The following is a 27,440-nucleotide window of genomic DNA, read 5'->3' as shown; positions in this document are numbered from 1 at the left end:
ATGGCACCCTTGCAGAAACCCACGCCAATCTTCTAACTTTTGTTCTCAACTACCCACCGTTTCAGTTTGGTGAATGCATTTGTTTGTTCTGTGACATATCTGTTCACAGACCGACCGAAATCCAAGCATCTGGTTATTCTAGTTTTGTGTTAGGGTTACATAAGACTGACAGCACATGGTTTAAGCTGTACGTGCTTATGAGTCTGAAATCAAGTCTCGTCACCTTTATGCAGATAACTTTATCTGGGTGTCACTATCACTAATCCTTAAGACAATTCACTTCATGATGTGTACACCACCGAAGCTAAGCTCCAACACACCCAACAGGAATGTTCACCATGTTTCCACTAAGCAATTAACACTTAGAATGCGAATGAATAATTTGGGAATTTCTAAACATACAACATATGATGCATGACTTTATAAAAATGTAACTCATTTTAAATCACAAAAAACAGACTTTTATTTTATAAACATTTGTAGTCATGACATAAAAAAATCTGTGGTTATAGGAGGAACCTTTTCTGTTGTTGTGGTTGAACCGGTAGTTCAGGGCTATGCAGAGCTAGACAATAGCGGCTGGTGTCTGCAGGGGGGGAGGGGTAACACAGCCTTACTGCAGCTCTGTTTCTCCTATTTTCCTACCAAAGTACACTTTGTCTGAAAAAGCACAACTCAGTGACTGGCATGAGACTTAGGAATGCACAGAGAGGGTTATTATCTGTATCACTATCATCCCACTTCTGTCTCTGCGTCTCTTCACACACTGACACTCAGTCAGTGTGTCACACCAGCTAATGGTCCGAGATGAGACAACCCCCTTTTCTTTCCTGCAGGAGTCATCTGTTATCAGCTTTGAGACCCCTGTCAGCTGGCTGAAGTCTGGCATTCTGGAGCGGAAGAAACCGGGAGACATTTCACCACCTTTACCGTTGTCTGATCCTCTTCTTCGGGGTCTTCCTCTCCTGAGCTCTCCTCACTTTCAGAGTGGTTGTTGCCGTTTGTTTTGGCGCCTTTTCCGTTTGCTATTCCACCGTTGTTGTTGTTGGTTGATTTATTGGTGGCACTGACCTCATTGTCCTCTTCATCTTCTTCTTTTTTAACCAGATCTTCATCTTGTCCACCATCACTGTCATCCCCATCTTGCTTCTCCTCACCGTCGCTGCCCATTCCTTTCTCCTTGTCAATCATAAAGAAAGGCTGTGCAAGAGGAGTGGTATCCATGTCTTCATCTTGGCCCATGCTAGATAGGATTTACAAACAGGGATTAGATGTATGAACTGCATAATCAACATGTTTAACCAAAGAAACAATATATGCAACACAAACAACTATAATGCATTCAGAGCTTTTCTGTTCCCGATATAATTTACTTTAAGTCTCTTGGTATTTGTTTTACTTTCCAATGCACTGCACCTTGACAGTCTGAAAGTCAAATCTCTGACATTATTGCAGAAAGAAATGTTGCAGTCTGACAGGTTTAACCCAGAGAATGATGCTCTGCAACCTTTACTGCCTCCTCCTTCTCCTTCGACTGGAAAACACCCAGTCTTTGTGTTTGTGCTGGAGTCCTCACCTGGATTTACAGTATATGTCAAGTTTGACCGACAATATCTTGTTACCAAGCACGAGGAACGCATTGTGCTGAACTAAAAAATGATTGGACTTTTTGCAATAGATACTGGAAGAAGACAAGGAAGTCACTGAGCTCTGTCTGTGAGCCAAGAGGTTAAATTAAGTGTGCGAGACTAACTGGAACCAGTCTGTCAGCGCAGCAGAGGTGCCAATTCACAGAGCTCAAGTAAAAAAAAAATGCAATGTTGTCAGGAGAAAGGTTTTGGTGCAAAGCAACATAATGTCATCTGGCAAAGTGATGTGATCACAAACACGCACATTGCTTGCAGATCACTTGAGCTGTTTATTTCTACTCTTAAATGTCTCATCATATAATAAACTCCTGCCAATGCTTTTATCGTCTTCAATTGTTATATTCTGTAACTTCAGCTGGATTTCCTTGATCATATTTAATTGTCTCTCCGGTATCATAAACAACATGCTAACCAACATGGCCTGAAGCGCTGTTTTAATGCAGGGCTGTTTTGGGTCTGAACCTCACCTGGCTGGTGCTCCGGCCACTCTCATCTTCTGCCACATGTAGTTCAGGAACATGGACGCCTGCAGCAGGTTGCCGATCCTCAGCATGTGTCTCTCTGTGGCAGGGCAACAGAGGTAACCAGTTACAGAGGGTTTCATACACACATCAGAATTTAAAATTAGGAACCAGAGGTAGAGTTCCAGCAATAATGAGATGGGTAACAGGATTGCTTCAACACAATACCGTCATGTTAACATCCACTTTTTTTAGTCATTTCTTTGACAAATACTTCCTGTTTCAGAATACCCTACCTAGTAAAGCGTCTCATGTACTTCCAGCAGCAGCCGAGTTCAGTCCCACCTATGTGGCCCTTGTTGATGCATGTGATCCCAGCTATCAACCTATTTCATGACACTATTTTTTTAGATTCCCCTATTAGGGATAGATTCTCCTCAAAACATTATTCTAGGTAAAGGGACCCAGCAATGATAGATCACACACACACACACACACACACACACACACACACACACACACACACACACACACACACACACACACACACACACACACACACACACACCTCTCACACGCACACACACACACACACACACACACACACACACGCACACACACACACACACACACACACACACACACACACACACACACACACACACACACACACACACACACACACACACACACACACACACACACACACACACACACACACACACACACACACACCTGTATATGGGATGAGTCCCTCGAGGTGGGCTCGGGCGCCCTGGTACTGCAGCAGCTCCTCGGGCTGCAGGTGTGTGAGGAGCACCTGGAGGATGGCCTGGGCGTTCTGGCAGTTTCTGGCGTTGGTGTTCCAAACCACACAGTAGCGCAGGAGCGACTCTGAGTGGCGTTAAAGTCAAAACAGGATCACATGATGAAGGTGGAAAGGGAACGAAGATAAGAGAAGAGACAGATTCATTTATTTCGTCTACCTCGCTTAAAGACGTTTTTTCATTTAGCTTTTGTATTCCACAATTAGAAATGTTGAAAGATATTGTTGATCTGTTACCTTTTTGATCCACCCTGAGTTTCAGGAGCGTCTTCTCCAACAGCTCATGGCCATTCTCCGACTGGCGGATCGCTGTAAGCATTAGAGAACAACATCTTAAACACAGCAGAAAATCAGTGGTTGAAACAACTTTCCCAGCAGAGGCGTTTAATATATTGAGTTTAATGTCATCATTTTTGGTTGAGACATTGTAAATCATTTCCATGTCGAATAAAAAAAGAATTTCTGGAGACAGAAGTTTATAGCCTTTTTTTTAGGGTTGTCGTTTACATCAACCCAAAATAAATATGTTATATAACTTTTAGTTCACCTACCCAAATAAAGGGCATACAATTAGATAGTTAATACCTGTCTTTGGAAACTTTAAGATAAACAATTTAGAGAATTCGAAACCAGACACTGCTGCACGTGTACACCTGGGTTTGGCACAATTCATCGTTACATAAACTCTATTTACTACCTCTCTGCAGTGTCATTGTTACAGAACTAAGAATGCATCTGCCTTTGCTGGCATGGGATCTCAATGACTCATGTTACACTACATAAGTGTAGAGGCTGCATTTACCAGAAAACAAAGTACATTTGCAAACCCTTACACGACTAAAGCAGTATGTTCCAAGTCTCATTTATCCACGCTTATGCTGACCACTCTCCGAATGTACCTTACTAATTAAAACAGTTCTGCATTTATAGTCTCACGATTGTGTAATTATGTGTGAAAAACAAAAAGGAAGTAGTAATTGATACACAAATGATCATTTTGAGTGTGGAGCATTCCTTGTGTATCACTATTTTTATTGCTTGTATATCTCTTTAAAATTGACATCTTTGGGAAGTAAGGAATATTTTGACTATTATTATATGACTTACACTGCCTATAACTTTGCTTATAACAGATTGTTCATAACACTGCTCACATTAAAGCTACATTAAAAACGCTTTGTCTTATTTCATCGCACGCAATACCTTATGTGAAAGCTGTTCAGCTTCAGATTGACAAAACGTCACTGTACCTTTGTTTTTAGGAAACGGTGTCAAATGGACAAAAGAGCAGGAACAATGTGGAATAAAGGTAGCTTTTTGTGTTCATGTTCACAGGCTGAACCTTTGACAGAGGGGTGTGCTGTGATTACAACAATGCTCCGGTGACTCTCTAAAGCAGGGGTGCCCAACCAGTCGATCGCAGGGAGATTCCCAGTCGATCGCAGGGAGATTCCCAGTCGATCGCAGGGAGATTCCCAGTCGATCGCGAGATGCGTCTAAAAATAGAACAACAATATTCGGTTTTATCGTTAATGTCCTATAACATAATCTTCCTGTGCCAGAATAATGCACTTGAACGCATCAAAGCTTTGTGATTGGCCGGCGTGACCCCATGTGTCGGGGCGTGGCTGGTGGGCAGTGCACTAGTTCACTGACATTGTCCGTGTCAACAGGAGTGACAGTCCGCACACACACACAAGACCGCAATTATGGCAGAAGCCAAAAATATATAATTTTCACTCCGAGTGGGAGGATGATTCTTTTTGTATCTATTCCAATTCAAAGTCCATCTGTCTCATCTGCAATGCGAGCGTGACTTTATCGAAGAAGGGTAATTTAGGAGCGGCATTTCAAAACAGTCCACAAACGCTACGAGACGGAATTCCCTCTTAATTCTGCCCTACGCTCCCAAAAGGGGAGGGGCCTGAAAGGACAGCTAAATGCACAGCAGTCCATTTTCACCAGGCCCAACAACAAGAGCAAGGCTGCTACCATAGCATCTTATCGTGTCAGTCACGTTCTTGAGAAACACATGAAGTCTTTCAAAGATGGCGAAGTTGTGAAAGAAGCTTTCCTGGAGGCTGCTGACGCGCTTTTGGGGGAAGTAAAAATAACAGCAGCATTTCAACAGGTTTTTGATATAATAAAAACTCAAGTTGGATACCGTTATTAATCAGCTGTAAGTTTTAGTTTGTTTGAACTCATTCATTATAATTATTGCACAAAATGGTATAAGAATGCAAACATTCAGATCTGTTCTGTTTAAATTGATTATAGTCTATTATCAATTCAGGTTAAAGGGAAATGGAAACACTTTTCAAACTGCTTTCCATGCGACAATATTACCATTAGGAAATGTATATATCTAGTCTATTTCCAATGTAAACGATCGAGATACGCGAATTTACTTTTTGAAATACGTGCCTAATGACCATGGGCGCTTCCATTGCTCCGGGACTTTTCCAGTGACGTCACTGACTGGCTTCCTGGGCCAAAGCTCAATAACAAACAACATGGCGTGCAATGCACCAGTAGTTTACATTACAAGAAAACGGTCGTCGTCAGGAGTTTATTGTATTGCCCCAGGCTGCACAAATGGATTTTATACAAAGAAGGAAGAAGTACATTTCCATAGGCTGCCACTAAAGGATGAGAAGCTGCTCAAAGTCCAGTCTGGATGCCTGGTTCAATACAAAACATTGGATTTGAAGCCAGGATCTGTTCCCACAATATTCGATTTCTCAACGTATGCAGTCGGGAACACCGACCGTCCCAGCACGTCGGCCGCGCAAGACAATGACAGTGTCAACAAACGTGAAGTTTGAGCCACCAAACGAGTTGCTTCAGCTGCCGAGAGAGAGGTAAATATTGCAGCACTACCAGATTACTAGCTCACACATGTATTTACTGACACAGTGTGACCTTATTAATTAACGCAATCGCGTCCAAACTAAATGGTAGCTATTATTATGACGCACAATAGAGAATTGGGGGTGTTCTATAGCTCAACTAATTAAACTGGCATACACACGCTCATCTGTCGAAAACAGCCCTAAAAAGGCTAGTATTGCTATCGATGGATGGTATTGCAGGACCCAGAGCGCACGGAGCACAGAGCGGACAGCAGATAACGGAATTGCAGTTGTATTGCTTATAGATTATCAGAACATCTCAAAGGGGACACAGCCCCATTGGATATTAACCTATGGATTAACTACATCGTCGTTTTTATCGTTGTAATGCCATTGAAGACCAGTTTAGACCAGACAATGAGGAAGGTAAGCCGTTAGCCTGGCGTATGTTAGTACCTAGCGCCACTTGTTTTGATGTACGTTTTTGTGGATAACCTCGCGAGTTTGTATCTTTCAGTGTTGAGGTGGGCACCGTTAGATTCTGTGTCTCCTTGCGATCATAAACGATGTGTTGGATGTGCGGCTAGGATAAGTAATAAGGGAGCTAGGAGTGATTTTCGGTGCAGTAATAGGTTAGCATTTTCGCTCGGGGCTAATTCAGAGGCTCAGGTGTTTTTTTAATTTTTTTATTCCGGATCGTATGCCACTCTATTCGACCGAATCGGTTCATAAGCATAGGCCATGGGATGCCTGGTAACTGTAGATGCTTCCACATCAATGTCATCTCCCGACGAATAGTCAAATTCATCGTTCAAAACGTCGATCTCATTGCAAAATTCCTCCATCGCTGCCATATCTGCTACGTTGTGTTGACTTTCGGTGGAGCGAAAACACAGCCAGTGACGTCACCATTTGGGACTCCCCTAATGGCGGCGGCCTGGTCCCGGAATTCCCCACCCGGCCGGCGGATAATTAATTTTCTTTTGGCGAGTAATATCATATACAATAAATATTACGATCAATATCCATTGTAAAATGAATAAACTACCAGAATATTATAACTGTAATTGGTGTTTCCTTTCCCCTTTAAGAAACTAGTGTTGCTTGCATCCTATTTTAAAAAGGCATTTCTTTTTATACTCTACTAAAATGCAACAAAAAAAGGGTTTGATTTTATTAATTTTGTCTTTTTTGGCACTTTGGCAGCAGATTCCTGCGTAGCTTCAGATCTGAGTTGTCTTATTAGTAAGCCTCATTTATACTTTTGTAGCAACACTATTTGTATATAATGGCAAAGAAAGGGTTCAGAGTCTTTTCTTTTTTCCCTGTGTCATATGTGGCAGCACTGTTCAATGTTTCTTGAAAACATTACCCATTGTAGTATGTGACGTGTAAATAAACTCCAACTCTGTATCAACAACACTGTTGTGTAACTTCAGTTAAATACTTGTATGTGTGTAGATTAGAAATAGGTAAGATAAAGGATCTGCAGTATTTTATGAAGTATTAATCGCACAAAGGTCAGTTATATACAAGTAGAAGTGTGTATTTACCTGGTAGTAGGCTGTCAGTAATGGCTACGCCTCTCTATTTGGACTGGTAGATCTCAGAAGACTGGCAACTTTAAAAGTAGCTCTCGGTTCAAAAAAGGTTGGGCACCCCTGCTCTAAAGTGAGCAGTCGTATACAATAAACAACGACAGACTGACAAGATAACCGAAGGTGAAACTGTAAGAAGAGACATGCAATGTGTACAGAGAAGGCATAACGTGGTACAAAATAAATAGAATAAAACTAAAAAAACCTGTGTACACCGTGTGCATGCAAGAAACAAGTAAATGTCAAGATAGAGAAAGTGGAATGGGGGCATCCAGCAGCTGAATGTTTAAGGCGCCGAGACTTCCCAATTCTCTCTCCCCTCAGTTCCTGTCAGCTCTTATAGTCCATCGGTCAACCTAGACCAGAAGATGTTGTAGTTCAAAGTACCTTTGATGACGTTGAGCACAGTGTGAGGCTGGTCCAGAGAGATGGCCAGACCCAGAGCCTTCAGGTACTTCTTCTCATGGAGCAGGTTGGACAACTCCTGCTGCCTTTCGACACAACAAACAAACTAGTTAATCAATCAAATATTATAAACAACAACAAAATCCCAGGCGTCCCGAGGAAGATCTCAGTTTTCTCTGTTTAGCTGCTTGATTATTCACACAATATTATTATATCTATAGTTTTATATTATATATATATATATATATATAATATTTTTAATATAACAGTTATTGTAAATACAGGCAAATCACGGATATATGTGCCTCAAGCTCGGTTAAGCTTTGATAAGTAAGTGAAATGTACATTAAGTTCTGCTTTTCACATTAACATTTCTTGACTGTATCAGTTTCTATATCTATGTGTCTTTCTAAACAAATGAAAGGCATTCAGACAACATTTCCACGAAGAAAACCCATCTGATAATAATGTATCTGTTACCTAGGCCCTCGTTATTATGAACCCATATGTCAGAGTGCATGTGTGCTTTCCTCAGTGGGCAAACATCTACCTTCATTAAACATATATATACAATCAATCATATTTGACCCCAAAATTCCCCTCTTCTTATCAGAACACATACCGCCTGACCTGTGACCCAGAGCGGTACGCCTTTGTGTAACACAGGCTCAGTTTATTAGTTGGCTGACAGGATGTTTTAACAAGGGGGACCAGCAGCTGGGACAGAGTTATCCCTCCAGGATCTCTGACCTCCAGCAAACAGACAACAAAATGTTGTTTGTCCACCATCCAGTGATTAGTCGGAGGATGGAGGGCTGATAACAATGTGATAGCCTACTCTCTCACATCTGTTTAAGGACCTCTAAAATGACAATGTTGTGTGTAACTTACTTAAGTATCTGATCCTCTTGCTTGGCCTGCTCCTCGGCCAGCTCCACTTCAGTCACATCCTAGCAGTGGACAAAGGAGAAACATGTTTGAGGTTATATGTTGTTCCCTGCAGGGGACTTTCCAAGTTTTCCCCTTCAGAAGAAAGAGATTATTTACAGTGAAAGGTCAGCTAAATATTAACAACTAAATGTGGACTCAACGTTATCAAGTGTTACTCAGCAGGTTAGATATTAGCTGCCACAAAGACCAAATTAAAAGAACAATTGTGAACTTGTTGCATCCTGTAAGCTAAATTATCTAAAGGTAGGAGAGGAAAAGCACTGGCTGCAAAGACTCTTATTTTTAACAATCTGACAACCTGTACTTATATGTATTTAGAAGTTAGACAGCTTCACACACATCAGCCGGTCAGCATCAGACACTTACCACCCACACAGTGATGTTAGAGTCTGCTGAGCCAGTCACAATCTTGTTGTCTTTCTGACTGCCGTGGAGACCCCACACTTTGTCCTGGTGGGCGTCCAGCGTCTTCACACACTCGTTGGTCTTTATTGTCCACAGCTTCACTAAACCGTCCGAGCCACTGAGGACAGAGCATAATTAAGAAGGCTTGTTTAGATATACACTTCTATTCTCTTTAAAATAAATGTTTTATGAATTTTAAATGGAATATAAAAAAAGCTTTGCATAAGAATTTAGGCGGGGTTACCTGGTGAGCAGCTGGGTGCCTCGGCTCACAAAGATGATCTTCAGAACTGATGCATCGTGACCCTCGAATGTCTTAAAACAGTAAAACAAACAGTCATGTGATCTTTTTACTTTTCAGCCAACCAAAAACATATGAATTACAGATTTGTTTTTATATTTTTCTTGTGTTGAGCAGTTTTACCTATGTTGATTCAGAAATTGCTTAAAGTGGACCTATCGTGCTATTTTTAGGCAATAGCATAGGTCTCAGATATATAAAAATATATTAAAAACATGTCTATGAAGTGTTTTGCTCAAAATACCAAACAGATCACCGATTCTAGCCATGCCTCATATCCCTCTATTTCACTTCCTGTTTCAAAAGGTGCTGATTTGGGGTATAAAGCTTTAAAAAAAAAAAAAAGGAGGGGGCGGAGCTCATGCGGGAGATTCTACCGGTGATGAAACGCCATATCATGGATTATCAAGGATTATTTCTGAAACAGTATGGAGCTCAAAGGCTTTCTCTCTTGCCGGTTATACGACAAGGTGAGTTCCTTTTTATTTCCTGCTTCTTCACACACATGCTCTGTGCAGTACAGGTTAGCTCTGAGTGCACCGACCATAAGATAAGATAAGACTTTATTTATCCCGAAGGAAATTGTTGTGCCAGAGTAACAAAATACAATAAACACAGCAGCAAAACTGTACACTAAAAGTGCAGCAAAAAGAGCAATTAAACATCCACAGACAACATGAAACGTAGAAACATAGATGGTCACACAATCAATGCAATCATTATTAGCAGTATTTAGTAGTAAAACAGTCGGGCATTGTTTCTGATAGCAACGTTTCTGGTAGGGCCGTGGGTGTAAAGCCAGCCTACACTTCCGATATTACGTCCTTTACCTAATTTTCCATGACTGAAAAAAATTACTCTTTCTCAGCGGTACCACTGAAAATGGTTTATTTGAACATGGAACAGGAAAATAAGGTCTGCATATGAAACATGTAGTGCCTATCTAAAACAAATCAAATAGTAGGCTTACTAGCTTCTACACGCTAAAGCAACTGTAGTCAGGGATGCAAACTCATCAGGTATGAAAAAGGTGACAAGGATCCGAGCCCCCCGACCCCACGGGATATCGGCTTTAAAATGAGGAATAACAGAGGATTTTAGCAGTCAGAACAACTAAAGCAGCAGTGTTAATAATAACAGAAACGCTAAAGAGTCACATCTAATAGAAATATATAAAAGCATTTATTTTAATTGTGTAGCAGTCACTTTATAATTTTGGCAGCACTGTTGAGCATTTTGAAAATGTTCATAAACTCAAGTACTATACTTAGGTACAATGTTGAGATACTTGTACTTTACTTAAGTATTTCAATGTTTTGCTACTTTGTTCTTCTACTCCTCTACAGTTCAGAGGAAAATGGTATTTAATACCTTTAGTTACTTTGCATATTTGGATGAATGATGTGAAATATAATCAAGTGTTAAATCAGACTTTAGTTCCACCTGGAGTAAATTCACAAGCTACCCTGCAGTATACAAAGTCATTCAAACTAGCTGCACCTTTACCAGCTTTGAGAACACTTTAATGATCAATCATTATAAAACATATCATATATATTATTCTGAAATGGACCAATCTGCACAATGACTACCGTACTTTTCGGACTATAAAGTGCACCTGCATATAAGCCGCAGCAGCTAAATTGTCCGTCTGTGTTGCTCTCGTTCTGTCTCTCGGTTCCACTTTTACTTTGGCGCGCTACCCGTCTCACTCTTTTCCGGCCTCCAGCTTTTCCTGCTGGAACCCGCCGCTTAAAGGTGGCGGGCGCGGACCGGTCATAGAGCCCATAGTGTTAAAGGTGGTTAATTTTACCTGTAAAATCCATAGATTTAGGAGGTTCCCTAGTGGCCGTTAGCTGTACAAAAAAAATGGGGGGAAAAGTCGCGGCTTATAGTCCGAAAAGTACGGTACTTTTACTGTCGCTACTTTCACTATATTTTGATGATAATTATTTTCTACTTTTACTTGAGGAACATTTTGAATGCAGGACTTTTACTGTGATAGAGTATTCCTACACTCTGGTACTTCTCCTTATACTCAAGAACAAGACCTGAGTACTTCTACTTTTACTCAAGTACAAGATCTGTGTACTTCTACTTTTACTCCAGTACAAGATCCGTGTACTTCTCCTTTTACTCCAGTACAATATCTGAGTACTTCTAGTACAATATCTATACAACCTCTGTTTATAGCCTATGAAAAAAACTATTAGAAAATGAAGGCTAAAGCTAACGTTAGCAGACAATGTATGCTAGTTAGCTAGCTCAACGATTCCTTAAAGTGGACCTATCATGCTATATTTGAAACATATATTGTAGGGCCATACCTATATAAATATATATATTTTTTCCAAAATACCAAACAGATCCTGCATTTTAGCCATGCCTCATTTCGCTCTATTTGCTCTCTCCAGTCCTGTTTTTGCAGGGGGCTGATTCTGTGAGCTGCAGCTGACCACGCCCCCCTGCAGGAGAGGGGAGTTGGCAGTTACTTTGGCATTAGGGCAGGGATATCTAGATACTTTCCAAGGTTTGACATAATGAATTGTGCTACTTTTAAAGCAAGCAACGATGTTTTCAAATCTGTAATCAAAAAGCTCCTCAAAAACACTATCGAAGCAGTTCCTGCCGTTGCTACGTTAGTTCAAACAGTAACAACAGACTATAAACAGAAGGACAACCATGGCAACCATGCAAGGGAAGTCTTTTTCGCTGCTTTTGTGGCAGACTACAGCGCCACTTACAGGCCTGGCGTCTCCAGCGCTTTCGAGCAGCAATGGCCGGCCGTGGCCCAACCTCTCATTCCCCTGATAGGTGGAGAATTGACCAATAGCCGTAGCACCACCGTCCTGACCTCAGGACAGTGTTCAAATCTGGATCAGTCTGTATCAGATCCGTTGCAGCCCCTTTTTTAGAGATTTGGGTATGGAGGAAAATAGAGAGGGTTGTGTTTTCTGACACTTGGTGAGTTCCCTGACGCACCGGGGACACATATTCATGTATAAAAGACGTACAAAAGTGCATTTTGCATGATAGGCCCCCTTTAAAATAATAATGCGACAGAAAAACGTTTCAGTGCACATCACGCTCTGCCGCTCCGACAGGGAGTTCTGCTCTGAACACCTGAACGGCCCGCTCTAACAGCTGTTTACCAGCCGTCCAGTCTGTGCCACAGTGACTTCGGACCGCACAGTTACTGTTAACGAATGCACCGTAGGTAGCCGACAGGCAGGAAGACTCGAGCACATAGCTTGCGCTTCATATATAAAAAAATTACCACCATGCGCGTCATGATGGCACATAACAGCTCGCGACCGCAGATTATTTCAGCGATTAGATCAAATGTAAATTATATTTCACGCAACTTTAGTTACATTTCCATGACTTTTCCAAAACTTTTCCAGGGGCCTGGAATTTGTATTTTGAATTTCCATGACTTTTCCAGGTTTTCAATGACCGTACGAACCCTGTAGGTCAGAGGTGCCCAGTACGTCGACCGCGGGGGCAATGCTGGTAGATCACGAGTCATTCATAAAAAATAAAAAATCCTGTTCCGTTAAAATAGACAAAACAGGTTTTGATCCCTCCTCCCTTGGCCTCCCTGCCACTTAATTCAGGAGTTTACTTGATTGACAGAAAAAGTGACCTATCGCTTTCCAGTCTGTTAACCCAGAATGCAAAGCGATACAAAATCAGTCAAGTGCCGGGAAAACTCAAATTAAGTTAAAGAGACTAACAAGAGACACACAACAAAATGAGTGCGGGGCCGAGCAAAAAGCTAAAGACATACCACTTCCACCCAAAATGGGAGGAAGAATATTTGTTTGTGATGTCACATTCAAAGGTTATTTGCCTTATTTGTAAAGCAAGCGTCGCTCTGCCAAAGAAAGGTAACATGGAGAGGCATTATCGGAGTGTTCACAAGGCATATGGCAGCGACTTCCCTCCGAGTAGCGAGTTGAGAAAGGTCATGTATTATTGCTACACAAATATTATCTCGCAGTCTTAGTGTCGCCAACTCGTTTCTAACATGCAAAAAGACAAACAAATGCGTCTGTGGTCGGTGTATTGTCGACCTTTCCAATCCAGACGAGATCTCTCTCCCCCGTCTGTGTGCGAGGGGGGCGGGGCAGTTTACACACACGCGGCTGCTCCATGCAGCAACACATGGCGGGGATGGCGGAGAGAAGCGCTCCAAGGTGTGGTTAAATGTTACCCGTCTTGAGGTGGACAATGCTCCTTGCCAAGAGTGTTTAGCATGTAAGGGCGGTAACACGCAATTTGTCTAAACATTTAGCAAAAGTGCACCACATTCAGACGGAGGAATGAACCAGGTTGGACTGTGTTTCTAGTAGCCCTGTATCCCCCCCCATCCACGAGTAACGTTTCCACGTCAGGTGTTATGTATCCTAGCAGCAACACACGGAGTTAACTCAATTATACAAACATGGGTTAATGATTAGAGGTAACCGAGTTATTTATTTTGTTAAAGTTTCAACTATTCTGTTTACAGTTCTGTCATCAGATTATTTAATACGATTTCTTAAAACATTGTTGTTTCTTTTGATGTGAAATATTATTTATTTAATTTAAATAAAAAGCAATGTTAATTTTGTAAACAATTAGTTAATTTAATAATATATGTATTTTTGAATCAAGTATTAATCTTTATTGTCTTCATTGTTAGTTTCCACATGCCTAAAACAACCTCAAGCTAAATCTAAAAGTTGATGGCTAAATAAGAGCGTTTGAGAAATTGTTCAAGACATACAGTAATAGTCTGAATAGTCGATTAGTCGTTTCATTAATCGATAGATTAATCGATTATCAAATTAGTCGTTTGTTGCAGCCCTATTGTAGTTATCCCATGTATAAATAAAACGTGTTATTCAGCAACCCTTGCAATTTGGGATTTTATTTTTGGTTGGTAGACCTCGGTGAGCTGGTCATTTCAAAAGTAGCTCACCAGCCCAAAAAGTGTGGGCACCCCTGCTATAGGTCATATCGGACCAAAATCTGGATCAGCTCCGTTGTAGCCCCGTTTTTACAGATTTGGGTATGGAGAAAAAAAGAGAGGGTTTTATTTTCTGACGCTGCGTGAGTTCCCCGACACACCATCAAAAAGTGCATTTTGCATGATAGGTCCCCTTTAAGAATATATCTAATAAAAGCATTATCCCAAAAGTATCATTTAAAAAGAGTCACATTCACCTACAGGAATATAACTAGTTATTGACTTTACTAAACAACTATTGCCCTTGTATTATCTTTACATACTTATGAAAGTGAGAGACTTAAAGATCAAATGCAAAGCTTCCAAATATGCTACATTTGTATAGAAATTTAGTTTTTAAGACTGCCTGTATTCTTTATTTAATTTAAATCGAGATAATACACCCAAAAAAAAGCTTTTTATTGATACAAAACTCGACCCAAAGCCGTCTGAATTTCTGACATGTCATTCCCAGCAGCCTCCGCGCGCGTGACGTCATTGTGGCCAAACAGTCTCTGGGCCAAATATCCCGACTCGGCAGTCTCGTTCACATGTCAGCGTTGTTTTTCGAAAAGAAAACTGAATTATATCCGCGAAATCACGCAAAAACATGGGTTATTGTTGTGCTTTTGGATGTACGAACGGTGCGGGATCTGGGAGAATTTTACATGCATTTCCCCAAGACAAAATAATCCCCCGAAACTGGATTTTTTTAGTGAATCGTGTTGGCCGGCAGCCGACAAAATGGAGCAAGTTGTGCTCTGACCACTTCGCGTGTGATGCATACGATGCTGATCCTGCCATCGTCAAGTCTGTTGGTGGAGAAGCATTTAAAGTACATCGGAGGCTGAAACCCGGAGCCGTCCCCTCCATATTTGAGCACAAAAAACAACTGAAAGAACGAAAGAGCCGGGCAATGCAGAAACGCCAAAGAATTGAGGTAACAACTTTTGATTTGATTTCAAAGCGCACGGAGCACAGCAGATAACGCAGATAACAGAATTGCAGTTTTATTGCTTATAGAGGTGGGCACCGTTAGATTCTGTGTCTTTACGATCATAAACAATGTGTTGGATGTGGAGCTAGGATAAGTAATAAGGGAGCTAGGAGTGATTTTCGGTGCAGTAATAGGTTAGCATTTTTCGCTCGGGGCTAATTCAGAGGCTCACTGTTAGCATTGTGTTTTTTAAAAAAGAAAAAAAAAAATAGATCAGTTAAATGAGTTTTTCCCCGTTATATGGATATAAAATATTCATAGTTTATTAAATATTAAGGTTCCTTAGACGTCGTTTCCTGAAAATAAAATCTTTATTTTATTTTCACAACAGTTGTATTTGGATGGAATGAATACCTATAGTGATAATTCAAAGTAATAAAATGATTTTTACAGTGAAAAAGTTCAAATGGAACTGATGGTTCCCAAATTACCCAGAGGTCGCCTGGACTTTATTTTTCTAAACCTCTCTAAAAAGGTCAAATTTCACTTGTTTTGCATCAATCTTGATACAGGGTACTTATTATATGTTATAGTTTGGATTCCTAAAGCTTTTAGTCTACTCAGAATCAGACATGATAACGAAACTAAGTTGTACCATCGGCGGAAGCAGCTGTGAGCGATAAGCCAGGTGGAAATATGTTTGGCCACTCTGACGTCACGCGACGCCATCTTGCGGAGACGAGCGGCTGAGAAATAAATCGTCGGACTTGGTGTTGGGGGTTGAACAAAATAAATATTGCGCATTGCCAGACGCATATTATCTTCGATTTTAATAGTGCAATATCTTAGATAGTGTTGTAGCTATATGATTTCGATTTTACTGGCAATTATAAAAAAATCTTTGCATTTGATCTTTAAGGTCTGTGTGTCAACTACATACAAGACTTATGTATGCAACACCCTGTCACATGCACACTAAACCTCAGGGCCCACCTTGAGGCAGCTGAAGTCCTGCAGGCTCCACAGTTTGGTGGTGCCGTCTGCGGAGGACGAGGCGAGCACCTGGTCGACAGGAGAGAAGCAGACGGCCCAGACGCCTCGGCGGTGGCCCTTAAAGACCCCCAGCAGACTCACGCTCCCCTCGGACGCCAGCGACCACAGCTTGGCGGTGCGGTCCTGGGAGCCCGAAGCCAGCAGCTTGTCATTTGGTGACACTGCCACGCTGTTTACATCCTGGAAGAAAGGAGATGAGGAAATAATGAGTACATTTCCACAAAGTTGACAAGAGACAAGGAAATGTATACAAAAGGAGACAGTGCCGAGAAATGAGATGGAAAAGATGGGTGTGACACACGCAGAGGTATGAAATCACATTCTTCGTCTCACTACAATGCATCCTGAGTATGACAAAACACAAGTTGAGTAATGTTAAGGAAATTAGGTCATCTCTCTGGGAGTGAACCTTAAATGTATGTGTGGTTAACAGACGTGTTTAGAGGGTGAGGTTTTGCATACTGTGTCTGAGGGGTATCAGCTGGCCTCCCAGAATGTTGTTGTAATGTAAGTCTGCTTTGATGTCTCTCTTATAAAGAGAGCCTGTTTTACTGGACATTCGCATCACTGCCCAATACTCAAAAAATACAACTTGCTAAGCTGGGAAAACCTCATTAAACATGCAAATGCTTGCCTTTTTTACAAGATTGTCAACGGCCTTACCTCACCTCCTCTTAGACAGTTTATTAACATACGCACAACTGCAACTAGGGTAACAAGAGGTGCAGCGAGAGGAGATTGCATTATTCCACTCAGAAAAAGTTCTTTCAGTCAGTCTTCATTTTCTGTTAAAGCTGCTCAGCAATGGAACTTGATCCCACCTCCAATCAGAGACCAGACCACATTCACTTCATTTAAATCCCAACTCAAAACCTGGTTAGTGAGGAATCAGCTCTGCCAACACTGACCCAATCTTCTGCTCCTTACAATCCACCGCCTGTGTTTTAACATGTTCTTTTGTTTTGTTTTATTTGTTTTGTTTTAATGTTCTATATTTTAAATTGTTTTATTTAAGTATCCCAGTAATGACTGTTGCTTGTTTTAAATGTATTGTATTTACTTGTTTAAAATTAAATGTGTTTTAGGTTGACTTTTAAAATCTGTCCAAATAATAATAATAATTCCTTGCATTTATTATAGCGCTTTTCCAGTGCTCAAAGCGCTTTACAGATACACATTACACATATTTTTTTTATACATGCAATGGTCACCAGGGACTACAGATAAAAAATAGCCTCTTGGCTAACTCTGGCACGTTTACAGAAATGTTCATTAATGTGCACTGTCCCTGTTAAATAAATAAATGAATAAAATACTCAGAACAGGACGTTCTCCGTTGGAGGGGACGTCATACTTCCAAGTATAAAGATCCTTATTGCTTTTAATACGAATATTGTGTTGCTGTACGTTTGTTACCTTACTGATTATTCACAGCTGATTTTAAAGCTGCTACGACAGTAACAAGGTGTTGCAGAGGGACAGATGATCGATTGTTGTACCTGACATCTCAAGTTACTGTTTACGTGTAGTGGAAATGTCACTTCAATGCAAATTTCTAACAGTTATCAGTTTCACCATGCTTAAAACTATTTACAGAGACATAACTGGAGACTGACTCACCTCTGTGTGTGTGTGTGTGTGTGTGTGTGTGTGTGTGTGTGTGTGTGTGTGTGTGTGTGTGTGTGTGTGTGTCTTTTTTTTTTTTTTTAAATGATGGAGAGTTTTGTGCTGTACCTTGTCATGGGCCTTCTCTGTGGCACGAGGGGTCAGCTGTTGTATCTCCGCCCCTGCTGTGGACAGGTCTGCTGGGAGATCCCACACCTTCACCGTACAGTCCTGACTGCCGGACACTACGAAAGATGCTTTCATCCTGGACAGAAACATGGAGAGCCATTGCTGTCACACATGCTCATTGGTTTTCTTTTACTAACAATGAATACCCCTCTTCTTACCACCAGGCTCTTTGCATGTGATGGGATAGGATGTGAGTGTAAACTAGTTACCTGGAGCAGGTGATGGAGCCCACAGCGTTAGCGTGGTTGGAGCCCTGAGCCACACAGTGCACCTGACCACTGTCGCTGTCCATCTTCCACACACGCACTGACCTGTCCTAAAGACACACACACACATTTCATTCTTTACTTGAATGTAGTTATAAAGGGTCTCTATTTATAGACTTTGTGAGGTTGTGGTGATACTGGTGCATGTGCCGAATGCCTTAGAAGCCATTGTGCACAACAGTTGTTCTCTTGAGTTTCTATTATTTGTGTTCAGCATTGCTGGAGGTGCAGAGTTGTGCGCTCACCTTTGCACAGCTCGCAAAGAGACAACCCTTTTTGAACACGTCCAATGAGAGGACAGTATCTGTGGATGATGAACAGATAAAAATAGCAGTGAATGTTTGAGTAGATAATCTTCTCTCCAACCTGCTCAGCAAGTCCCTTTCTACACGTGCTGAGACTATGGAATGCCATTTAAGCCAAAATTAAATAAATACATAAATAATTAAATAAATACATATATATAAATATGCCTATGAAATTAATTCTGAAATAAATGAGGCAATAAATATGTATACATGTACATTTAAATACACATTTATTTATTTCATGGGACTTTTATTTCATAATGACACATTTATTTATTTCAAGAGACTCGTATTTCATAAGGACACATTTATTTATTTCAGATGACTTGTATTTCATGATGAGACATTTCCAATCCTTATATGCAAATAAACGGGGCGTGGTTAGCTCACAGATCCAGACCAAAGCAACAGCACCACAACACTGACTCAATAGCTTTTGTTTCACACTCCAGTACTCTTAAGTGGTTTGCAAACTGCCAATAAACCAAACCGGTTCAAGAACCATTCTGGTGCTTAACTGGTTCTTCTCTGGTCTTCTCTGGTCTGCCCAATACTGCTCTTCTGAGAGCAACCGCTCTGACAGCTCTCTCTAGTCTCTACTGGGAAACAGCTAAAAGTCCTTCTGGAGGTAAGCAACGCTACACAATTACACCCAGTCTGAGAGTAAAAGATTTCTCGAAGGTTCGTTTTGCTTTCTTACAACGTTAAGTTAATGTTAACGTAACCTTAAGTTTGCTAGGAGGCTATTGTTACGAGCTAGCTGTCTTAGCTAACAACAGTTAGCAGCTAACATTTTCTGCAGTTTGTGTTGCCCCTGAAAAACGTGATGTAGTTATTTAAGGGTATGTTAAATTAACGTTATTTTACAAGTTGAGAGAGTTAACTCAATGATACAAACATGGGTTAATGATTAGAGGTAACAGAGTTATTTATTTTTGTTAAAGTTACAGCTATTCTGTTTGCAGTTCGATCATCACATAATTCAATACGATTTGTTAAAACATTGTTGTTTCTTATTTTCAGTTTGCTTCAAGCAGTGGCTGTACGAGAAAGACGTGGAGGACCAAGAAATGCTGGCCAGATTGGCAAAGACCGGAAGATACATAACGAAGATAATGGATATTAATAAGAAAAAGAAAAAAAAAATTTATAATTTCTTTGTTGCTGTTTACATTTTGAATTATATTTGTTATTTTTAAATCAAATGCATCTATTTTAGATGATATATTTATTTAGATGTAGGTTTTTTTTGTAATATTATTGTATTAAGTATAATTTATTAAATAAAAATACTGTTATGAACACTATACAATGTCTTTATTTTGATAGTTACCAGAATACATTGTATATTTAATACTAACATAAGCTGGTGATAGATAAATGCTGGTCTGCTAGCAGACAAATCTTTATAAAGAAAGAAACAGAAGGGAGGAAATGATGATAGCTAGACTCAGAATAAATCACACAGCATTGAATGGTACGCTGCATGTCATGGGGAAAAGTAACAGTGACAAGTGTGGGAACTGTGGAGTTAAAGAAAATGTGGAACATCTATAAAGCTGAAAGAGAACAACTAAAGGATAACGTTTTAGAGGCAGAGAGGGAATGGAGTGTGGTTGGTATTTTGGGAACAAAAGGAGAGGGAGAAAGAGCTACCAGAAAGGCACTGTTTACCTTAAGTGAAACTGGGGTAGGTAAAATCTAACATTAGATCAGGAAAGATCATAGATTGTTGTTTTGTTTTGTTTTATTTATTATGTTTTTTATTTATTTATTTTTGGATTAGATCATAGATACGTCCATGAGTTAAGAGATGGAATGATATGATGATTCACACTCATGTTTAGTAGGTGGCGGTATGCACCTTTAAAGTTGTTTGCAATCCGCCAAAAAACCGAGAGAAGAAGAAGTCAACTGGTTTGCCAACGGACAATTTACACCGAAGAAGAAGCGAACATTTCTGGCGGGTGAGTATCAGATAGGGGTGTCCCGATCACCTTTTTTTGCTCCCGATCCGATTCCGATCATTTGATTTTGACAATCTGCCGATACCGATTTTTCCCGATCCGATCTTTATGCAATGCATTAAGAGAAAAAAAAGGTAACAGATAACGGCTGGTCATCCAACGCGATGAATTCAGCTATCTTGGCTGTTATTGTGTTGGCCTTTTCACTGTTCTGGGGCAGTTTCTCTTTCCTTTTAAAAGTCTCTGAAAGTGTTGGTTGTTTTGTTACCCGAGTGGCCGCTGTGTACTCGCCGTGTTGTTGTTGGTGTTTGTTTCTCAGGTGGCGTATTAGATTGGTCGTGTTGAACGTAGCTCTGTTCTTTCCACCACGCGGAACCTCTGCCTTGCAAACATTGCATCTGGCTGTTACACTGCCTTCGCTTTCAATTTTATAATACTTCCAAACTCCTGACATTTTCTCTGTCCCGACTCCCGAATCACCAGCTGAACGTAGCCTCTCGTTAGCTTACTGCTACTATTAGACACTGCGCCCACTCTGTTGCCAGATTTCAGAGAAATAAGCAACCAGGTCTATGAAAACAAGCCCAAAGAAAGCAACACATACATGATGTTGTGTAATTTTTAGGGATGCACGATAATTATCGGCCCGATAATTATCGGTCCGATATTAGGAATTATGACGTCATCCCGATAAACCGATAACAGTATTAATAGCCCCGATAATATACAATATTTTTTTTGGGTAAAAAAAAAGAAAAAAATACTGCGGTGTGGGTGGATTGGGATGAGGGGCGCTTGTTTTTCACTCGGCTCCTCCCGTTTTGCCAGTACTGTGGTGTTAGTGGTTTAGGAAGAGGGGAGTTCTTCACAAATCCAGCGCTCCCTAATAGTTCGAACCTGATCAGTCACCTGAAACATCGCCATCGCTACGATGGTGTGTTAAAAGCGTACGAAGACAATAATACAATACTGTGTGTGTGTGTGTGTGTGTGTGTGTGTGTGTGTGTGTGTGTGTGTGTGTGTGTCTGCACGCGCGTTGGAGCTATGTGCAACTCAAGGCATATGCTCGAACCGGAGCAGCCTGGACGCTGCAATCATGAGTGTGCTGACTTCTCCTACCATGTCCCGCTGTCTGCTTCCTGCATAAAGTCAAGTGCTCGGCGCAGTTGTGTGGATAGAGCGCTCCTCTGTTTTCATTTAAACAGCTCCTTATATCCGTTAGCGCAGCTAGCTAGCACCAGATGCTAACAACAACAATGCACTAAGGTCTCTCTCTTGCTCGCTCGGACCACACGTACACACACCCTCCCGGTCCTCCAGATGGCCAGTTGGTGCCTGCCGGTGAGCGTGGAAGTGTGGTCTGCCACAAGCGGGCGGCAGGAGCAGGGCTGTCAGCATCAGCTTGTAGATGGTATTTTAAACTCGATGCGCTCTGAAGCTACGGGGCGGCCGTGGAAAAAAAATACACATGCGTTAATCGCGTTAAAATAATTAGTGGCGTAATTTTTATTATTATTATCGGTTATCGGTATCGGACTTGAGAAGCAGGAAGTTATCGGTATCGGTTTCAAAAAACCAATATCGTGCATCCCTAGTAATTTTAAACCAAAACTAAGTCCTCAGGATGACTTTAAGACGTGAACATGGTCATTTTTGTTTTGTAACATTAAATAAAAAAAAAAAAAATGTATAAAAAAATAAAAAATCCCCGATTTTTTTCTCCCGATCCCCGATTTTTGGAAAATCACGTGATCGGCTCCGATCCCCGATCACGTGATCGGATCAGGACATCTCTAGTATCAGATTACATGCAATGTCTGACTCTGAGCATTTAGTAATTTGCTTTATAGTCCTTCTCCTCCATTTTCTTCCTCTTCTCGAGTAGTCAGTGTGGTGCTGTTGCTTTGGTCTGGGTCTCTGGATCTGTGAGCTAACCACGCCCCGCTCATTTGAATATAAGGAATGGAAATGTCTCATCATGAAATACAAGTCACCTGAAATAAATAAATGCGTCATTATGAAATACGAGTCTCTTGAAATAAATAAATGTGTCATCATGAAATACGAGTCTCTTGAAATAAATAAATGTGTCATTATGAAATACGAGTCTCTTGAAATAAATAAATGCGTCATTATGAAATACGAGTCTCTTGAAATAAATAAATGTGTCATTATGAAATACAAGTCATCTGAAATAAATAAATGTGTCATTATGAAATACGAGTCTCTTGAAATAAATAAATGTGAATTTAAATGTACATGTATACATATTTATTGCCTCATTTATTTATTTCAGAATGTATTTCATAGGCATATTTATATATATATATATATTTATTTAATTTTGGCTTAAATGGCATTCCATACTGAGACATGGTGTTGAATGAATTCTTTGGTTTCCGTTGCTCTAATGACACCTTTCATTTTAAGTTACCATGTCATTCAGTTATGCCTTTAAGTCATTCTGTTTCAAATGTAGCTTTTAGAAGATGTGTAATCAAAGGTTTATATAAAATCAATGTATATTCTATATTCCTACATTTTTTTTTAATGCATTTTTTATGCATTGCTATTGCTTTATAAAGCACTACGTTAGTTTAATACAAATAAAAGGTTATTCATTTTCAATAGATCACATCAACATCAGCCAGCCGCAACCCTAACTAATTTATTTGATAAATTACCACTGTTGAAATGTCTACAATAATCTGTAATTGTAATCACACCTTTACATAAAATAAAGTAAAGCTTTCAGTCTCAGTTACTTAAGTTTCTCCAAGTCATAAAAGGTTGACACCAAGTTTAAAAGGCTAGGGACAGTATTGCAAATAGACTGCGTGTTTAAGTCAAGTTTACTGTGGTTCCTTTCTGCCCTCTGGTGAATAAATGAACAAACTGCTATGCATTTCACAACAGGTACACACTCATGCCCTCTGCTGGTGACTGACCTGTGTGTCCGTAGAGGATCTGGCAGCTGTTGGTGAGCAGCTCAAACACCTTCAGCTGGCTGCTGTTGGTGGCCACCACTATGTGGCTGTCTCCTTTCCCCAGAAACTTCACATCCAGCACTTCGTCATTGTATCCCACAAACTGGGAGAAGTTAGAAGAAAGTGGAGATGTAGTGGAGATGTATTATATGTATATGATAATAAAATAATCTGGATGAATGAAGTCTGCAGTTTGACACTCAAGTTCAAGAACTATTAGCAAGGTAAAGAACTCCATCTCCCCCTCAGTACCGACCTGCTGCTGTGTGGAGAGAGCAGGCAGCTGGTAGAGGACGATGTTGTGCTCTGCTGTGACGGTGGCCAGTCGAGAGGAGGCGGGCAGGTGGAGGAGATGTGTAAGACCGCGGGGGTCGTCCTCTTCCTCTTCAGAGGAGGTGGAAAGGCTGGATCCAAGTGTCTGAGTGTAAACACAACGCGCCGTGCTGGCCTCCCACACTCGCAATTCACCTGCCGTGTGAGGAAGGGAGATGAGGTGAGTGTAAGAGACATTTTAAGCAAAGCTCTGAGGAACTGCTTTCCCACAAAAATCTTGACTCCACATGACAACATGTGAGGGACAATTCAAGAGACAAACCTTTGCTGCCAGCTGTAATGAAATGCATGTCTTTGCTCTTCACTCCAATCTGAGACAAGTCCTCATCCACAGGCAGCATCACAACACCCTCCACAGCCTGCAGACAAAACACACGTTAAGCTGTAGAAGAGTACCACAATTTGACTTCTCATATTTCTATTAATTAAATTAAAACCACAGGCACGTAATTAATATCTTCCAGTTTTCAGTGCACTGTTTTCACAGTCCTACCTCATAGACAGGCACCGCTCTCTTGGCTTTCTTCGTCTTCAGGTCCCACACTGTACAGATCTTGTCTCTGCCAGAACTACAAATAAAGATCGGCACACAATTACATTGAGCAGAAGAAAGATGTACAATACTCGTAAAAAAACGTAAACATTGTAAATGAGTACAGTACCTGACCATGGTGTCCCCATCGGGGCTGAAGCTGAGCGAGGTGACAGCGCTGTAGTGGCTCTGCAGCACACACACACACTTACTGGAGCTCAGGTCCCACAGCCGGATGCCACAGTCCTGAGAGGAGGAGAAGAGCTGCAGTCGGCTGATGTCTGGGTGGAACTGGACCAGGCTGCAAAGATACACAACGTTTTGGGACTCAATGGATGTAGCTAATCTCACGACTGGCTCCATCAGCCTAATATTTATTTGTGCTCATATTTGACTATGCTCATGGACCTCTAGTGGTTAGGGGGATTTACAAATGCATGTATTTAGACTCTGTTGGGGGGGGCATAATAGTATTAACCATGTCCTTTTTTTTAACGTTATAACATCTTATGTACATGCATATTATTCAAAGCATTTCTAAACTTACTGTACAACTCCAGGTGACCCTTTAAGGTTGTGGGTGCAGTACTGCTTCACCACATCCCAAAGCTTTATAGTGCCATCACAGCCACCTGCAAGACAACAAGGAGAAACACTTGGCCATCTTTACAATGTCTATGTAGCAGAGATCAGACAGAAAAACAGGACACAAAATATCCAACTTGTTGTCATTTAATGCTGACCTGTTGCCAGGAGGGTTGAGGTGGAGTCAAAGGTCATACTGGCTACAGGAACAGTGTGAATGGCCCTCCAGGAGCGAGTACACTGAGCTTGCCTCCAGTCCCATTGCTTCAGCAGCAGAGCTCTACTAGCTGTCACCAGCATCTGTGTTGGGAAACACAGCACAGATTTACTCACATACAATCGCTCTCTTAAAGGCTGGTAAGATGAATGTACACAATGAGGTTTGTTTGAAGTGATGACAGGCGTTTTCTTTACCTCATCATCACAACTGAGTGCAAAAGATGTGATGTCCTCCTGATCCTCCTGTAATTATAATATAGACAGAGGAGACAGATTGTCAGGATTAAAAGGTCCAAAACCCCAAGATAACATATTTTCATTGATAGAAAACAAAGCAAGGCAGCAAATACTGACATTTGACAAGCTGTACTCACATGCTCAACACTGTGGACGATCTTCCCCGTACTGATCTCCAAAACATTGACACGAGTTCCACAAGTGCAGAAGATGTAATTTTCATCTTTGCTTATCTGGAAAACAAACAGAGAAGTTAAAAAGGGAAGCCTGTTCTATACTAGGGACTAAAAGTTAAGATGGAATATAATCTAATCTATAATAACTAAAGTGTTAGCGCTCTAGTGCAGTTTTCAGAGGTCCACAGGTGTGGAAAGCGATTGAAAACAGTATAATACATGTGATTTCTGTGTTAGTTAACATAAATGTGATATACTATCTGCTTAGTGTCTGGACCCCTATTCTCAAATAGCTTATCATGGCGTCCCATTTCACTTAACTCTATTCTATCTAATGATTTTACTTTTATTTTAACTATAGGTGACTGAACTGAAAATGAACTGAGCCATTAAGTCACTTGAGTCCCATAAAGGTGGATTCAGTTATTCTTGTTGATTAGAAAACTTCTGCTCAGGATGAAGGTGGCCCGGAGCTTTGACAGTCTTTCTTCGACACATATCTACTAATAGTGTTAAGGAGTAGTGAACTACATGTTCATGTTTAACTAGTTGTTTTATGTTTCAGTAGATTGCTTGTAGTTTCAACTACATGTATATTAGCATAGTGATTCATGTAATTAAATTACTTATTTTACATTGTTCTGTGTACTCAACTACTGAAACTACAAACTAGTTTTGGACAATAAAAGGAAAGGATTGATTTTTGTATTTCTATTTTATCATTAGTTCTCTTGTGCAATAGATTTTCTCGAACAAGTGAACATATATGTCCAGTATGTTTGACCAGTCTGACAGCTGGTCATAAAGGGTTAAGATATGCAAGCTGAAGACTGCTTAGGTTGTGAAGATTGTACAAAGCAGATGTCAAGAAAATAACAGGTAAGACAACAGTGCTATATTTTAGACCAGTGTACAAGTCAGTCAAATCGTCCAAAAAAAGATATAAAATATTTATAGTGGGGAACTTCATTTGTTTGGTTAATGTATGACATTTAACAAGTGGGCCCACACACATTCAACTGAATGGAAATTATTTGCTGGCATGTGACTTTAATGCATTAAAGCGTCATCAACACTGCCAATAAGAATAATACAGTTGTGTATACACGCCCACATAGTCCCGAGAAGAGGCCTAATCAGCCAGATTCATTAAAAACACCCGTGTGTATATTCAGTGGTTTTAAAATCAGTTCAGGCTCGTCCAACATAATGAATACTTGTATCAGCAACACATTTGACACAAAGCACATGACAGATCACTCACCTGCACTTTCCCTCCTTTGTAAAACGGTTCAATCTTGCTGTCCACAACATAACTGTAAGGGAATAACAGAAATATAACTGTGAGCTGTACAAACTTGAAATGAAACTTTAGCCTAGCTCGTGCCAGCTAGCATGCTTCTGCAGCATTCACGTGCCATGCGTCAAACACTTACTTTGTTTTGAATTGAAGGTTGGTATTTGCCATCTTGCCTGCGAAAAATTCCAACACCTGTGTATATTTAGAAGCTGAAATAATGTAATTTACTTATTTTTCACTTCACACGTTGGCTGAAATCAACACATCCATGCCGCATGTTGATAATCGAGTCGCACACATTGTAC

General features: G+C 40.6%; 1 protein-coding gene across 1 annotated transcript; it reads right to left on the bottom strand.

Annotated features, from left to right (window-relative positions):
- Positions 1–438: 438 nt before the first annotated feature.
- Positions 439–27,440, bottom strand: tbl3 (transducin beta like 3). Its single transcript, XM_034088857.2, has 23 exons — positions 27,272–27,440; positions 27,100–27,151; positions 25,797–25,892; positions 25,618–25,665; positions 25,362–25,503; positions 25,166–25,250; positions 24,749–24,919; positions 24,580–24,655; positions 24,349–24,445; positions 24,010–24,221; positions 23,715–23,856; positions 18,737–18,795; positions 18,435–18,541; positions 18,166–18,301; positions 16,372–16,611; positions 9,392–9,462; positions 9,109–9,265; positions 8,683–8,741; positions 7,774–7,877; positions 3,174–3,245; positions 2,846–3,004; positions 2,117–2,210; positions 439–1,243 (listed from the first exon to the last, which is right to left on the bottom strand). The coding sequence occupies exons 1-23, from the start codon at positions 27,301–27,303 to the stop codon at positions 868–870; spliced, it is 2,787 nt and encodes a 928-aa protein (XP_033944748.2). The 5' UTR covers positions 27,304–27,440; the 3' UTR covers positions 439–867.

The sequence above is a fragment of the Pseudochaenichthys georgianus genome, chromosome 8, assembly GCF_902827115.2.
Source record: "Pseudochaenichthys georgianus chromosome 8, fPseGeo1.2, whole genome shotgun sequence".
Taxonomy (NCBI): domain Eukaryota; kingdom Metazoa; phylum Chordata; class Actinopteri; order Perciformes; family Channichthyidae; genus Pseudochaenichthys; species Pseudochaenichthys georgianus.
This window is presented reverse-complemented; position numbering and strand designations above follow the sequence as displayed.